The 15,972-nt window shown below is 32.7% G+C and overlaps 1 protein-coding gene across 5 annotated transcripts in view; it reads right to left on the bottom strand.

Annotated features, from left to right (window-relative positions):
• Window positions 1-15,972, bottom strand: part of DYNC2H1 (dynein cytoplasmic 2 heavy chain 1) — a 289,185-nt gene that overhangs the window by 195,515 nt on the left and 77,698 nt on the right. For all 5 annotated transcript variants that reach the window (XM_081063149.1, XM_081063152.1, XM_081063150.1 and 2 more), the window contains exons 48-55: window positions 14,722-14,852; window positions 13,292-13,540; window positions 12,633-12,741; window positions 9,832-9,945; window positions 8,601-8,743; window positions 4,475-4,559; window positions 2,562-2,716; window positions 920-1,057 (exon numbers count right to left, since the gene is read on the bottom strand). In XM_081063149.1, coding sequence (XP_080919275.1) covers window positions 920-1,057; window positions 2,562-2,716; window positions 4,475-4,559; window positions 8,601-8,743; window positions 9,832-9,945; window positions 12,633-12,741; window positions 13,292-13,540; window positions 14,722-14,852 — 1,124 coding nt within the window. The remainder of the gene's footprint in view (window positions 1-919; window positions 1,058-2,561; window positions 2,717-4,474; window positions 4,560-8,600; window positions 8,744-9,831; window positions 9,946-12,632; window positions 12,742-13,291; window positions 13,541-14,721; window positions 14,853-15,972) is intronic.

The following is a 15,972-nucleotide window of genomic DNA, read 5'->3' as shown; positions in this document are numbered from 1 at the left end:
ATGCTTTTTGAAGTCTTGACAGAATATATATATTTTTATTTTAAATATGTAGTTCATGGAGTGATATTACTTCCCTATCTCACTAGGGGAAGACTGGGCAAAAATTACTTCTCAGAGAAATTAAGTCAAAGAAGCCCTGGATTTGGGATTACCAAGCACAATAAAGGACTAGTATGAGGCCTCAGACTGAAAACAAAGGGTCATATTTTTTGATAACTATTGATGCTGAGAATTTTTTCCATACGTTTACTGACCCTTCATATATCTTCATTCATTACTGTAGCTTTATATTAAGTTTTTAAATCATAAGTCTTCCAACTTTATTATTTTTAAGAATGTTTGTGCCATTTACTTTTTTTTTTTTACAAAGCAAACATTTATTAACACATTAAATGATTTTTTGTAGAATTTCTAAAGAAACAAATTCAAGACAAAAATTCTTCCAGTAGGTAACAAAATAATCTATTATTTAAATTTCTTCTCATTAAGATGACTTTACTCCATGAAACAGTACATCGGCTGGGCAGGTTCATTCTCTTACCAAGAATAAAATGGTTGTGTGACAGTCACTTTTTTTGTTTTGTAAACACAACTAGGATATGACTAGGATATATTGTTGTCTAGTTGTATATAGACAACTAGGATTTGTCTATATAGATTTTTCATATAGACAAATCTATATGAAATTTAAAATGTTTATATTTTTATGTTTGTGGGGTTTAAATTAGTTATGATTTTCAAACAATATGGGAAAATACCATGCTCTTCTACAAAAGCTCACGTACATAATATTATCAGTCCGACTCAGCATAGGTAAGCAATAAATTTAAATCACATAGGTAAAAATGTTCTTTTTCACACTGATTAACAGTCAGATACAAGGGGTCGCCCTACTGTTAACATTTTTGTGCTCACTGACCTGCATTGATACTGTGATCTCCTGAAGGGCAGCATCTGCTTCATCTTGCTTAATTTTAAGTAATACACTTTGTTCTCCAGCTTTTCTGTTCAGTTCATCCACAAGGGCTTTAGCTTCATTTAGTTTGGATACACCAGCCTACATCAATAAAATATTCACTGGCAATATTGCTTTTAAAAAAGGAATTTTATACACACAGTAAATAAAGCCTTTAAGAAAGAATCAAGCAAAAAATGTAAATGTGTATACATAAAACATGCACAAGTGAACTTAAGTTTTTTTCTTATTGCTAATTATAATGATTTATTCAATTGTACACCCATTTAGATGTGATCAAAGACTCTACAGAGGCTTAAAATAAAAACAGAATCTAAAGCATCACAATAAAGCTGAACAGATCAACCCATATTTGATAGCTTAAACATTGAGGTTTTTATCTACTGCATTAGATGGTAAAGAAAACAGAAAGCAAGAAAAAACTCAGTAAACCTTTTCCATTTTCAGTCACACAGACTTGTTAAAAAGACCCAACGGCCAGTCTTCTTACACTGGATAACACTGAACTTGTCTGTCCAATACCTATCCTTTTTCATAAGAGACTACCTCATATATGGTCCTGGTGAGCTATCATTCAAAATGCCTTACCTGTTTGCTAGGTGGTCATTTGACCCTGGCCATTATGGTACCCCATCCCACTGCCCATGGATAATACAACGAATGGACATGAAAAATATTCCCTCTTCTGTAATACGAGTTGGGTGTTTGTCAAGATTTGAGGAGATAGTAATGGCAAAAAAAGAAATGTAACCAATATTTATTGAGCCCCCAACATAGAGGACAGTCATCATGCTGGTTCTTTACATATGTACTTTATCTAACACACACACAAAACCACCACAGACCCAATTAAGCTGCAAGTCAGCAAGTTTAAGTGATTTATCCACAGCATCACAGAGAACTAAATCAGGAAATTAATCCTCCCAAAGCATGTATAGTTAGTGGCTTAATATAAATGAAAGTGAATTAGTAGAAACAAGGATAAAGATAATTTTGTCAATTAAGATGAATTCTAATTTATTATGCTAACAAATAGAATCTAGAACCTGAGAGAGGAAATGCTCTCTGACAACTTCTGAATCTGGCATTTTAATGCCACATTTAAGTTTAAGCTCTATTAATTATAGAAATATAGAAAGAAAAATGTTCAGAATGTACTAAGTAAAGTGAATGGATAAAAATATTCTTTATAGAATACAATTTTAATTTTAAAGATTATTATAAAGCATAATCTTGGATATTATGTTTTAACTAATAATAGGTATTTCTAAATTTCTAAAAATGCTATCATGTGAAAGAGACTTTTAAAGATAACACCATAAGTTATCAAAAAGCACACAAATACCATCCAGTGAAGAAAAGGAATAACTACTGAATCAAAATAATTACAAAACTATTACCATAAATTAGTGGGCAATATAGATAGATAGGTAAGTGACACTGTTTTAAAGCATTTTAAGGCATTTAATAGAGTACAATATTTATTTATACTAAATATATGCCATAGATAAACATGGATTGTGATACGCATAATAGTTATTCACTATACATAGATAAAATAATTCAAGATTACCAACATTTTTACCTGCAAATGATTTTGTCTTTTTAATAATTCCTTTTTTTTGCTGTTAATAATGGCAGAATACACATGTAAAAAGGTCATATATCGGTTTGGTGTAGCACCATATTCTTTACAAGATTCATGAATTAATAAAAATGATTTTAGAAAATCAGGATCAACTAGAAAGAGAAAATAAAAATGACTTAATATATGTATGAGGCATTAAGAATTAGGGAAAATAATATTAATTATATTTAATTCATACCAGATTCTTCCAGCTATATAACCATAAATCTGAGATACCATCTTTGCTTAAAGTTACACAGGCATTCATAGACATCTATCCACAGCTCCTATTTTCCTTATGAATTTTGACCTATTTAATTTCAGTTGTCTCTATCCTTTCATTTTTATATATTTCCCCTGAACACTTTTATTGCTACATGATAAATCTAGAGTTTGCCTTATCACATAAATTAATTCAAACTACATAATACATGTAACCCAAAGTACGCTCAATAAAAGCTGCTTGAATAAAAAAGATACCAAACCTAATAACATCTATCCACTCTCATTTGACACAGGGAGAAACAAGCCAAAAAATTAAGAATATGTTCATATTAGAATATGTTCATAACCAAACACATCGTCTTCCTCTCATTGTCTCTATTTCTCTCTGTATTCCCTGCACCAGTTAATAAAATCAACTTCTAATGAATTTTCTAAGCCAGAACCCTGAGAAACATCCTTGACTCCTTCCTTCTCCCTTCATGCCACATTTGTTACATAACTAAGTCCCATTAAATTACCCCCTAATTTCTCCCCAAGTCCATTCCTTCCTTTTAGATTATTACTGCAATAACCTTCTACAGTGGTTCAATTGCCTTCGGCGCTTCCCTATATCAATCTATTTTCCAATAATTGAAGAAAGGGATAGACCCAGAGATTTTTGTTCCGAAAACAAGACTCTGGTTACATCTCTACTAAAATATTGTACTCCGTATCACCCACAAGTTAAAATCCAAATCCCTGAGTATGACATGGAAGACTTTATTACCTGACCCTGCCTGCATTTTCTTCTTCATGTAGTACTCTACTATTTATACATCCTATGTTTCTGCCTGTTAAGCCATTTATAGTTCCATAAAAGTCTGTTTTATTTCTCCAAGCCTTTTCCATGCTAGTCACTCTAACCAGAATATCCTTCCGAAAACTGCCTGTCTGGACAATGTCCATTTCCTACAATATCTGCCAGTTCGAGGTTTTACTTTCCAAAGCACTTCATAAAACTTCTACAATCACTGATAATGCTATGTCAGAGTTTTATGTTTATATATAACATTATTTTTGTTATCACTAGACTATGAGCTCCTAAATCTCTAATATCCAGCCCAGTACCTAATATAAAACAAGTTCAACAAATATTTGATGATGAGATGATTATAAAAACCAATGAATGAACATGCTATAGTATAAATATGTAGACTACATTCAAAATTAATTTGGAACTGGAGAAAATAAAAATAAATAGGTAAGAAAATACTATGTCCATACTCAAAAATTATGATAAAACTTTTTCACATATAAATTGAGTGCTATGACATATTTAAGTGATAAAGTAATATGAAAAATTAGACTACTAGCCAAAGAACCTAAACAATATAACTAGGCCCTTCAGCTCATTAGTGTCAAAACTGTAACTTTTAACTTCTTAAATTCAAACAATAGATATTCTGTTAGTTCTTATATGCAATGACATAAACATTTATTTAAAAATAAGAGGACTTTAAAGTTTAGTTTTCATCAAAAGAAATATAACTTTGGTACTTTAGCATTATTCAAATTCATAATCACTGTGAATCTTTAATAGATCTATAACATTAGAAAATGACCATTCCAAAAACAAAAGTCAGGTAAAATCAATTTCATCAAAATACCTGAATTTTTTTTCTTTTCTTTTTTTCTTTTTTTGTCACTATATTTTTCTTCACTATCTGCTTCACTGAATAACATTTCAGGTATCTAAAACAGGAAAAGCATTTCTTTAAACCTCAATTCAGTATGAAAAAGTTTAAGTAAATCAAATACCAGAGGTTAAAAACTTTTAACACAAAAAATCCCCAGTATCAATTGCACTTTTATTCTAGGATTCTTTGCAGACACGGAGAAAAAAATTAATATATCCATTTTCAGAAAATATTATTTCCCAGATAAGATTTTGATACATATCAACCATTAATTTTAAATATCCCAAATTACTATTTTAAATATACAAAAAAAAATCTTAGTTTCCCGAGGAAAAGAAAATTAAAATAGTAGAACTATGAAGCCAAAAAGCTTCAGTTTCTTTCACCTAATGTAGTTAACATTAATAGCAAGAGGAAGCACAAGTAATCCAGATAATTAGGGTAAAAAAATCATTTTCTGAATTTCTCAAACTGAATAAAATGTAAGCCAAAAGATTCCTTAACTAAAATGGAGAGTTTGAAAGTGCTATGGTTCTTGAGCCAGAGAATGTTTTGTTTTTCCTTCTCAAACACATTCACTGATTTCTGACGAAACACTTAAGCCTAGATTGCATAAACAAATTATCATATATGCATACAATGGAGGATTAACTCAGCAATGAAAATGATAAACAAGGTTAAAAATGTAAACAAGAGTAACTTCAAAAATATGATGAGAAGTGTCAAAATCTAGTTACAAAGTATCAAAAACTGTATGACACCATCTGTATGAAGTTTAAAATAAAACAAACCATTCAAAAAAAATTAAAAAGTCTCTGTGAGAATATTTTAAATTTACACTTTTAAATCAATGGAAATTTGTTTCTTTGAAACTCATTTTCTTTAAAATAAACTATCCGTTTTGTTAATTCATTTGATTGTGGCAAACATTTCACAACATGTATGTATATCAAAACATGCTGTATACTTGAAATATATATAATTTTTATGTGTCGATTATACTTCAATAAAGCTTTGAAGTATAATTGACAAATACGGGCGGGGGTGGGGGTGGGGATGGGCGGCAATAGTCTATCCTTAAACAACATGCTACATTAGCAAATTCACACATTCTCCCACATTCTTCTTTGCCTCCACTTTCCCTTCTTGGGGATAAAAATGGCACTTTCTAAAAAGAACTGAGTGCGTATATCAATGTTATTAATTCCTATTAACACCCTCACCTCTCAATTTGTTGAATTCCTCTCATTGTTACCTTATCCACCACTTTTTTCAGCCACTCACCCCCACTTCAAAGTCATATCCTGAAACCTTGTCTTTAACAATAACCAAAATCATTCCATAATCTTACTTTCAAACACCCCACTCTTCTACCACTACACACCTGTCTTCCGAGCTCACTCCCTTCACTATTTCAATAATCCTCAAACCTCACTAAAACCTGCAATCTCTTAATTTGACCATTTTTACATTGTCGTTCACCATCTTCCTATTGTAATTTCTCAAATCCCTTGGCCTTCAGTTGCTTTGTCATACAAGGGTAGCAAAGTCCCAATCCTGGTTAAATGACAGTCACCACCTACTGGAGGTCTGCACCTTTGAGTGCACATGTGACTAGAGAAAACACACACAACTATGCTGATTGGCCTCAACTGAACTTCATGATCATTAACCTCAAGTGAACCTTTAATGCTACCTAGCTATCATACTTCTTTCTCCTAAACCTTCACTTGTTTACTCTCCCAAACGACTATTTTGCATGTCCTCTTACATTTCTTCAAGACTCCAAAATCTGTTCCCTCAACTTTTCTCTCAATGGAAATAATCAGAAGAGTATCCAAAACTTCCCAGTACCACACCTGCCCCTGTACCTGTGCCCCTACACTCTGTTTTCTTTTCTGTTATTATGGATGGCATTCCCATTCTCCAAGCAAAGACCAATCCTTAATCTTTTCATCTCTGTACTAGACTCATACACTATCCACTATCCAGTGATAGTGCTCTAGCAATTCTTCATTGTCTTTCCTCTAACATATACTTTTTGCTTCCTTTTTGTATTCCCAACAGCATATGAACATGCTATAATTTGTCCCATCTAAAAATTTTTAAAAAAAACAAACACTTTTTATCCACTTCCTCCTTCCACTATATAACAAAATTCCTCAAAAGAGATGACCACATTCTCTCCAATAATGTCATCTCATTCTTTCTCAAAGGTATTCCAGTATGGATCCTTCCACTGTTACTAACTGAAACTGCTTCATCAAAGTCACCAATGACCTCTGTGTTGTTAAATCCAGTGATCCATTTCCAGGCCTCATTTTCTTTCATGCATCATAGGTGATCCTTCCTTATTCCTTTGAAAGGCTGCTTTCACTTGGCTTGTAGGCTTTGTTTGTCTTCACACTCTCTATGTTTTCCCCTATGCTCTCGCAGCTCCTTCTCAGTATCCTTTCCTGGTACCTCCTCTTCATCTCAACATCGTAATGTTAAAGTGTCCCAGTGTTCAGTCTTTGGATTTCTTCCCTCTTTTGTCAACCTCACTCCCTTGGTAATATTTAATCTCATAGCTTTAAATGCCACCTACCTATAGTTTGATAATTCCCAAATTTTTATCTGTTTGCCTGGCCTTTCCCCTGAACTCCAGATTCATATATCCAAATGCCTTCCCAACCTTGCAACTTTGGTTGTCTGATATCTCATATTTAACACATCTAAAACTGAAAGCCTCACATTCTTCTCTCAAAATGTTCTTGTCAGTCTCCCCCTTCTCGATTGCCCGTTATTTCATTCTTCCAGCAGCTCAAGTCAACATACTTAGAAGTATCCTTGCCTCCTCACTTTCTCTTACACTTATTACAATCTGTCAGCAAATCTTGTTTCCACTGCAAAACATATCCAGAATCCAACCATTTCTCACCACCTCCACCACTACATCCCTAGTGTAACCCATCTTTTCCTCTCACCTTCTTGTTCGGAGAGTTTTGTTACTGTTTCAGCCTTTGGCCTCTATAGTCTATTTTCAACCCAGAGGCCAGAGTAATTCCATTAAAACATTAGAACAGTTTTGCTCAAAACACTTCAAAGTCTCCTTACTTATTCCCAGGGAAAGGGAAAATCCTTATAGTGGCTTACAAATTCCCCCCTAATGGTCCTCTTTTTACTTCCCTGACCTCATCTCCAACTGCTCTCCCCATTAATCACTGTTATAAACTAGCTTCTTGCTAATCTACAAAATCAACAGTCATGCTCTTATTTCAGAATCTTTATCTACAGAGCTTTCCCCCCAGATATCACCCAAAGAATGTAAATTCCACGAGGGCAGGGACTTTTCTCTGTTTTGGGCTATATCCCCAACATATAGAATTGCGGCACATATTAAGCACCCAGTAATTACTACTCCTCAACGACTGGCTCTTGTTCTGTGGCCTCCTTAACCTAGAATAACTCTACTCTCCTTTATCTACTTACTGAAATCTGATTAAAATACCATCTTATCTGTAAAACTTTGTCTATTATCCCAAATTACACTCCTTCTTCTAAATCATGATAGACATTATTAGTCTGTACTTCTATTATACAAAAACAAACAAATGAATGTTGAGAATATAAATATCAAAGACAATATGGAAAATTATTATTTATCCAAATCAAGAAATATAAGAGGCTTACAGTTAAGATGGTGCTGAGTTCACACTTTAAATCATCCCCCTCCAAATATATAGCACAGCAATGACAGACTTTTTTAATGAATTGTTTTAATTTAAAAAATTGCTAAAATTATTACTGTGATATTTTTATTATAAGCTAGCCTATGATAGGCTAGTTAATAAAAATGCATAAAATTTTTAAGGTACAATAAATATCTCTGTGGTCCTTAATTAAGAACATAACCTTCAAGTTGAAATTCTAGATACAACTAAACTATCACACAAGGGTATGAAGAAAACAGAGTTATTTTCAAACATACGAGAGATGTTCAATGCCACAATAAAGGCACTATTACACCAAACACCAAAAGAAAGTTGTGAAAATCAATAACTTCAAAAAGAAAATGTGCTTATTTTTTTATTTCCATATTTAAATTTAAACTTACTTTCTTCATGCTGCTATCTGACCAACCCTCCATCCACAACACCTGGCATTTCTTATGCAATGCTGGATTACTCTCACAGTTAACTATGAAGTTTAAATTTGCACAATCCATTATCAAGACAATATGCAAGTTTTGTTGAATTCCTAAAAAAAATATATAAGAAAATTGTAATTATGGAATATTACAACAATAATAATTGGGAAAACCTATAAAGGGTCCGATTTATGAGATTAAAATTTTCTGAAATGAAATAGTAGAAACTATTTATTTAAAAGAATAGGCTACGAAACAGTATTACAGTATGATTGATTTTTTATTTTGCTTAAAAAATACTTGTGTTTGTGTGTGTGTGCACGTGCATACCAACAAAAAAGATCTAGAAGAATATTCATGAAGAAGACAGATGTATATACTATATTGCTATTTTGTATTTTTCTAATGTGATACTTGATTCTATTTTGTAACTATTTCAAGGATTTTTATTTCCATATTCACAAGACAAATTGATCTTTGGTCTCCTTTTAAAAGAAATATATTTTCCTTGTGTCAATATCAATGTTATATTTCCTTCATAAAAAGGAATTTGGAAACTTCCTTTACAGTCTATGTTCTAAAACAGTTTAAAATAGCATTGAGATGACCTATTTCTTGAAGGTGTGGTAGAATTTCCTTGTAAACTTGAAGGAGAGAGAAGGGAAGGAAGCTCTTTAACAACTTTATTTCATCAATAATGTTCTTTAAGAAAAAAAGAAAATAAGTGTAGTAGTAATGTCTGGGTGGTGTTATTATTGACTTATTTTTTTACTCACTCAATTTTAGATATCTACAGTGCACATAAACCTGTTTTTGTGTTATAGTAACAGGTTATTTCATTTTTAAAAAATCTACAGTCTGGAACAATATAAACAGATCATTAATTCTCTAAATAGGAAGTATAAGTACTAATTTTACCACATGAAAACAAAGGTAGCAAAGTAAACATTCCAGAGAACAATACCATGCTTTCATGCTTCCCTTTTGCTAAAATTTTGCTAACATGTTTTTATTATAGGTTAGCCTTTAGGCTACTTATGTGTTATTTCCTGAAAGCTCCACAAAAAAGAAGTATAAATTACCAACTGGACTAAAGATTTAAGATATCTTTGCAATCTATAGAAAATAAGGCAATTAAATAATGTTTATTCCACATGAACCAGAGTTTGAATTGATTAATGAATTATAATTCACTTACTATATGTGAAGTAATTGAAAACTGGTCCATAAAAACCATCCTGTGAAGCCTGATCTTTAAGCGGCAACAGCAAGGGCTCTAATTCTTCAAGAGTATAGAGTCCAGGAACTTCACCTACAGAACATTACATTTCTTTTGAATATTAGCTGCAGTATACTAATTCAAAACACATTTTACATATGCAATGTTTTTTTTTTCTATTTTTGTATTTAAACAATCTCTCCTTATTCAATCTTGGTTTCCAAAAATACACAAATACTGTCACCTGTATATTACTCACAAATCTACATCTGTTGCCTTCATTTGATAAAATTCAAATTCCTAAGCGAACCATTCAAGATAGTTCATAATCTAAACATTTATATACATTTCTTGGTTCTTCTTCACCCCTCCGCCACAGACCTTGTAGTCTGGCTCAATGAACTTCTTGTGTTCCATAAACATAATGAAATACTCCCTCTTCCTGTAGTATGTACCCACAGTCTTCCTCTGCCTTATCTTCCCCCAAGTTACTCTTTCTCCTTCAAGATACTACTTGGCCAGCTGCTATGCCCATGAGCTTTTCCTGACTACCCATATGCTAGGTAAAGGACTCTTTTTCCCATAACATCCAAATACATCACTGTCTAGCATCTATCACAACATTTAATAATCTAATGCCTGCACAATTCGATTCTGAAGTCCCAGAGGACAAATATTTGATCATGTTCATTATTAACCCTAGGGCATTCTTAGCAAAGTCTCTGGAACATAAATATTTGTTAAATAAATGAATGAGTAAATGAATGAATGAACGAACTTGTACTAGATTATCAGGAGAACTAGTCCACAGACTACTGATATATAACAGAATGATGAAAGGCAAATAAATCAAAGTTGATTAAAACTACAAGCATATCAAATATATGATGATGGAAAGAAAACTGACTCTGGGTGGTGAACACACAATGTTATATATAGATGATGTAATACAGAATTGTACACCTGAAACCTATGTAACTTTATTAACAATCGTCACCCCAATAAACTTTTTTTTAAAAAAAAAGTCTACAAGCATTTGATAGAGGGACTGAACCATGCCTTTCTTTTTTACAGTAAAAATCTAGTATAAATACAGTATTTAGCATTGGGTCTAGTACATACCAGCTATTTAATAAATATGTTAAACCAATCTATTTATAGTTCATAAGAAACTGTAAGATTAGGGGAAAATTCTTTTGCTAATCCAAAGCACTGCACTCATATAGGGCCAATCACAGTTTGATCCCTACTTTTCTTTAGGCTCAACTAAGAGGTATCAGACTACTTGCCATTCCCCGCATTTGTACATATTCAAACACATGTACATATATATGAGTATCTGCTTTATTTCTTTCTCTGAGTTGCAGCCATATCAAGATACTTTTCATTCTGTAAGTTCAACAAAGAAAGCTGGCTCTATTTACATATTATACACTATAGGAATAAGAATTTGAAATAGAAGAAAGAGACAAAGGTCTGTTGATTACTTTCTCTTTATTTTTCAAATACATTTTTTGCCAAAAATATTGGCAAAATTTAACTTTGCCAAAATTTAAGTTTACTTATGATTTTTCCAGTTACATCTTGATAATAAAGACCAATTTATGTTAAGATAAAAACAATAATTACTGGGTTAATGCTTATCGGGATGTTTGCTTTCACAAAACAAAAAACCCAAAACTTTAGAGCTGGTCTAGTAATGTATCTCAGCCAAATGAACAAGGTCTCCATCTAGTGACAACTTTAGCAATATGCAAGAATAAAATATGCACTTTAAAAATCAAGAGGTTATCCTACAAAAAGTCACAAACACTTCAAGCTTCCTCAAGAACTACCGTTTTCACTACTCCATTATCCCTCAACCCTTTAACATAAATCGACTTAACACTCAGCTAACTAGATTCCTGGTTTGTATTTCACTTTTGGGTACTAAAGTATAGATACCTCATATTATAAATTAAATGTTTTCTTCAACCAAAACTGTTAAATTCTGAAGAAAACAGTGTTTTATCCAAAGCCTACATCGCATGATACAAAGGAAATATTTATTAAAAACTGAGTTGAACTCGGGTCTCCACAATACATACAGTTGAAACTAGCTTTTAACAAGGTTTATTTTGTACTTAAGTAACAAAATACTCTTGGTCTAACTTGAAACTATGCCACCAACACACCAGTTCTACTAACAGTGATCCTCCATTATAAAGAGATTCAAATAAATTTCATAAATTCTTCAGAAAAGGAAGAAATATGAGAAACTGCAGGTATCCTTCCCAGGAAATCATCGAAAAGGTCAGGCAGCTCTAGATACAACAGAATATAAGATGATTTGGGATATATGAGATCTCATATATTTGGGATATAACTATATTCACATGTCCATATTAAGGCTATACCATAATTATAAAAACATTCCAGTTTTTTGGACAGTGAGATTTTACCAAAATTTTTATTGCAAATTATATTACATATTCCTTACATACTAGTTCTTTTATTTCTGTAAGTTAAATTTCTACAGATAATAGAATTTTCTATCAAAGGACAAGGTACCTTTTTTAAGTAAGTACTGGTTGATAACTTTCCCACAGGGTTATAACAGATAACAGTCCCACCAAAAGTGAATAAGAGGACCAATTCTTCAGTATATTCACCAATATTCAATATCAATCATTTTTACATAATTCTTCAATCTTGGTTTTATAAAAACAAACTTCTAAATTCTCCAGATCTAAGCATGTTTAAGTACTTTCATTTTCTTTGAAAAGAAACCATTTACTTGCCTGAAGACAAAAGGCTATTGATCATCTCCAAAAATGTGGGATATACAAACTGGTAATCCTCAAGAAGTAAAACTACCTGTTGTGCTTCAATACCTGAAAGATGCAGCACCTGCACAATAAAAAAATTTATTTTGATACCTAGTGAATATTTTTGCCATAGTTAAAAACTTTTATTCTGTATGTAAACTAAGCCATACTACTTACTTATTTATTTGTTTGTTTGTTTGTTTATTTGGGGGTAATCAAAATTGAAAATCAAATGTTAGCTATATAGTTTGGAAAGTAAATCCAGCCCATAAACAAATACTATTTGGAGGAAATTTTAATTACTTTACAGCTACAACAGTAAAATATAACTTAGAAGATAATTTTTTTGTATGCCTATATGCCCACATATGTCCTATATAAATTCCTTCCGTTTCTTTCATATCCATCTAACATTCCATTCTGGGATACCTGAAAGTTAAAAATCCTAATAGGAACAAATCTTTTTCCTGTCTATACAAAAAAATATGATTTTTCTAATAATCATGGGAAAAATAATCAAAATTAAAATAAAGACTGTATATCTGTATATCTGAGATTTAAAGGGATTTAGGCTTTTAGAATATTAATTGTGATTTAAAACCAAATAAAACAAAAGATTGTGAATAACTCACATGTTTGATGTCATTTTTGAACTGCTTCAGTTCATAGCCTCTGGAAATCTTTGGAGAAAACAGCACTGCTCCATGCATATGACTGACTAAAGAAGTGATGGTCCGACGACCCACACCACTGCGTCCTGCTAACAGAAGTGAACCTCCAGGAAAACTCAGCACTCTATCTATCCTAGACATATACTCCAGGACTTCTTGGAAAAGTAAGATATCTAAATTCTGGTTATCTCGTCCATAATGAATAAGACCCTTTTAAAAAAATCACAAAGAATATTTTACAATGAATATACGCCCCAATTACATAATAAAAATGTTAATTAACTGGATTAAGATATTAACTTTTGATACATTCTAGAAAATGGGGTAAGTGAATACCCGTCATCTCACACTCTACATTTTATCTATCCAGTAATCCATCTTTATACCATTTTCTAAGGAAAGACTTATATTATGTCAAAGAAGTTCAAGGTCCACAATACTCAGTTTCTTTTGGACGTCATTACTAGCCAGTAGTAAAAAGCAGTATGAGACAGCAAGTTAATTATAAAAACTTCAAAAGCTCTCAAATTTCACCATTTGTTACAAATCAAGCCACGGTACACAGACCATAAACAATGCCAAAACTCTAGAAACTTAGTGCCTAAAAATATTTTGTGAACTCTTGTTCTTATGCACTGCTTGGAAACGAATCAAAAGTCCACATACAGGTAGCATTATGGCGGGCCAGGAACTACGTGATTGAGTGAAGGGAAAGAGAGAAGAAACCTGACCACATAGCTTAGCAACTTTGAACATTCCCAAACTTTGCAATATCAACACCAGGCAAGTCAATATGTTCACCAGACCATAAAAAATTTTTCTTGACATAAAATCCACACTAACTTCCAATATAAACATCAATTCTCAAAGCAATTATATAATATTGTTTCTTCTTTTTTAGTATAGTTAAATTGAAAAAAAATTCTCTAGGACAGTGCTACCAAAGTTTCAGTGAACTAACACTATCAACATCTTCTGGGAGCCTGTTAAAAATTCAAATTCTTTGAGCCCCATTTACTGAAATCAGACTTCCTTGGAATGAAACCCAGGATACAGCACAGTTTCTGGTTCTGGAAGTGATTCTGATGCTCATTGAAGTTTGACACCACTGCTCTAGGATGTTTTCCCAATTAACATTGACCCTCATTAATATTTCCAACATCAGATACTTTCTCCCAACATATATCGTAGCAATTTCACATATATCTGTGTAAGTACGTGTGTATCTAATTGGATCTGCCACAAAAAACTAAATTTTAAAAGATAAAACCCAATTTTGTCTATTCTATATTCTTTTACTCCATGTCCTCAAAAAGCTTGCAATAAATACTCTAAACAGTGACTATAATCATTAACCAAATCTCAATTTAAATTCATGATTCATATTATACCTTTCTAATAACATCCTTGAAATCTGCAGAATTTAGTTTTCCAAGTGGTTTTCCATGTGGAGGCAACAGTTGTCCTGGGGCTGCCCTTGTTCCTGAATCATGTCGGGCTCCCCATGTAACATAGAAACTATCTGTAGAAATAAAAGATATTTTGTTTTATATGTGTTATTTGTAATGAGAGCATCAGTAAATACATTGTTCACTAAATCATTTTTAAATTAATCAGTCCAAATAAGATTATCCCCAGAAAGGCAATGATAAATTAAAGTGTGCCTTGGAAGATCAATAAGATCAGTGAAGATACAAAGACTTAAATTGCTATATCAGACTCTACCTGAAAACTAACTGATGGGATCCCTATTTTATGTTTGCACCCTACTTCTCTTTCCTCCCCACAAAATGGCTTCCTTCTAACTTTCTTTCCCCTACTATTTCCCCCTTCTACTCTGTTTGTCCCACCCTTCTCCAGAATCACTATATAAAATTTATAGATTAAAAATAACTTATAAAATTGGCAAATAAAATAATCTCAAAATCCTCCTTGAGAAACAACATAAATTTATTAATACCACCAAGAGCCTTAACTTCTAAAATAAAAAAAATAAAATAACCCAATTTTAATGAGACAACAAAAATCCCACAAACCTCCCTGAAACTTATCTAGAGCAATGTTCCTGTTACCACATAAGGAAAATCTGTTCACCGTTCTGTTGAACTTCCCCCCCAATTCCTCTGGGAGACTGTTCCATCAAGTATCCTCGTCATATGCCCAGCTCAACAACAGCCTAACTTTCCCCAGACCCAAGCTACTTCATGTTCCTTTCCTCTCATTTACCATCACATTTCTTACATTATCTTCTCATTATCTTTCTTCCATTACCTTCTATATTGCCCTAATTTGTAGGGAGCTGGCTGTAAGCTGACAAGGGCCTTGCAGCCTGCAAGGTCATTCCCACGGGAAGCCTCGCCTCAGCATCTTCCCAGGAAGAACAAGATAACACTAATGCAGCCACAGACATACAAACTGACCAATACACAAAACAAAATGTTCTACTGATACCTGCTTGTTCTGCTAATACTTGTTTATATAGACAACTATTCTAACACTGTATAAAGACTGTCTATGAAATAAAGACTGCGCCACTGCTCTGCCATCTGTGGACGGTGGACCTCCCGATCCCAGTTTTCCTGTCTCCACGCCTTTTCTCAGTCTCCTCGCCCTTCCCTCTCAGGCCAAGCGCTCCTGGCCAG

The sequence above is a fragment of the Rhinolophus hipposideros genome, assembly GCF_964194185.1.
Source record: "Rhinolophus hipposideros genome assembly, chromosome: 10".
Lineage (NCBI taxonomy): Eukaryota > Metazoa > Chordata > Mammalia > Chiroptera > Rhinolophidae > Rhinolophus > Rhinolophus hipposideros.
The sequence above is the reverse complement of the archived record's forward strand: the minus strand, read 5'-3'. Positions and strand labels throughout refer to the sequence as shown.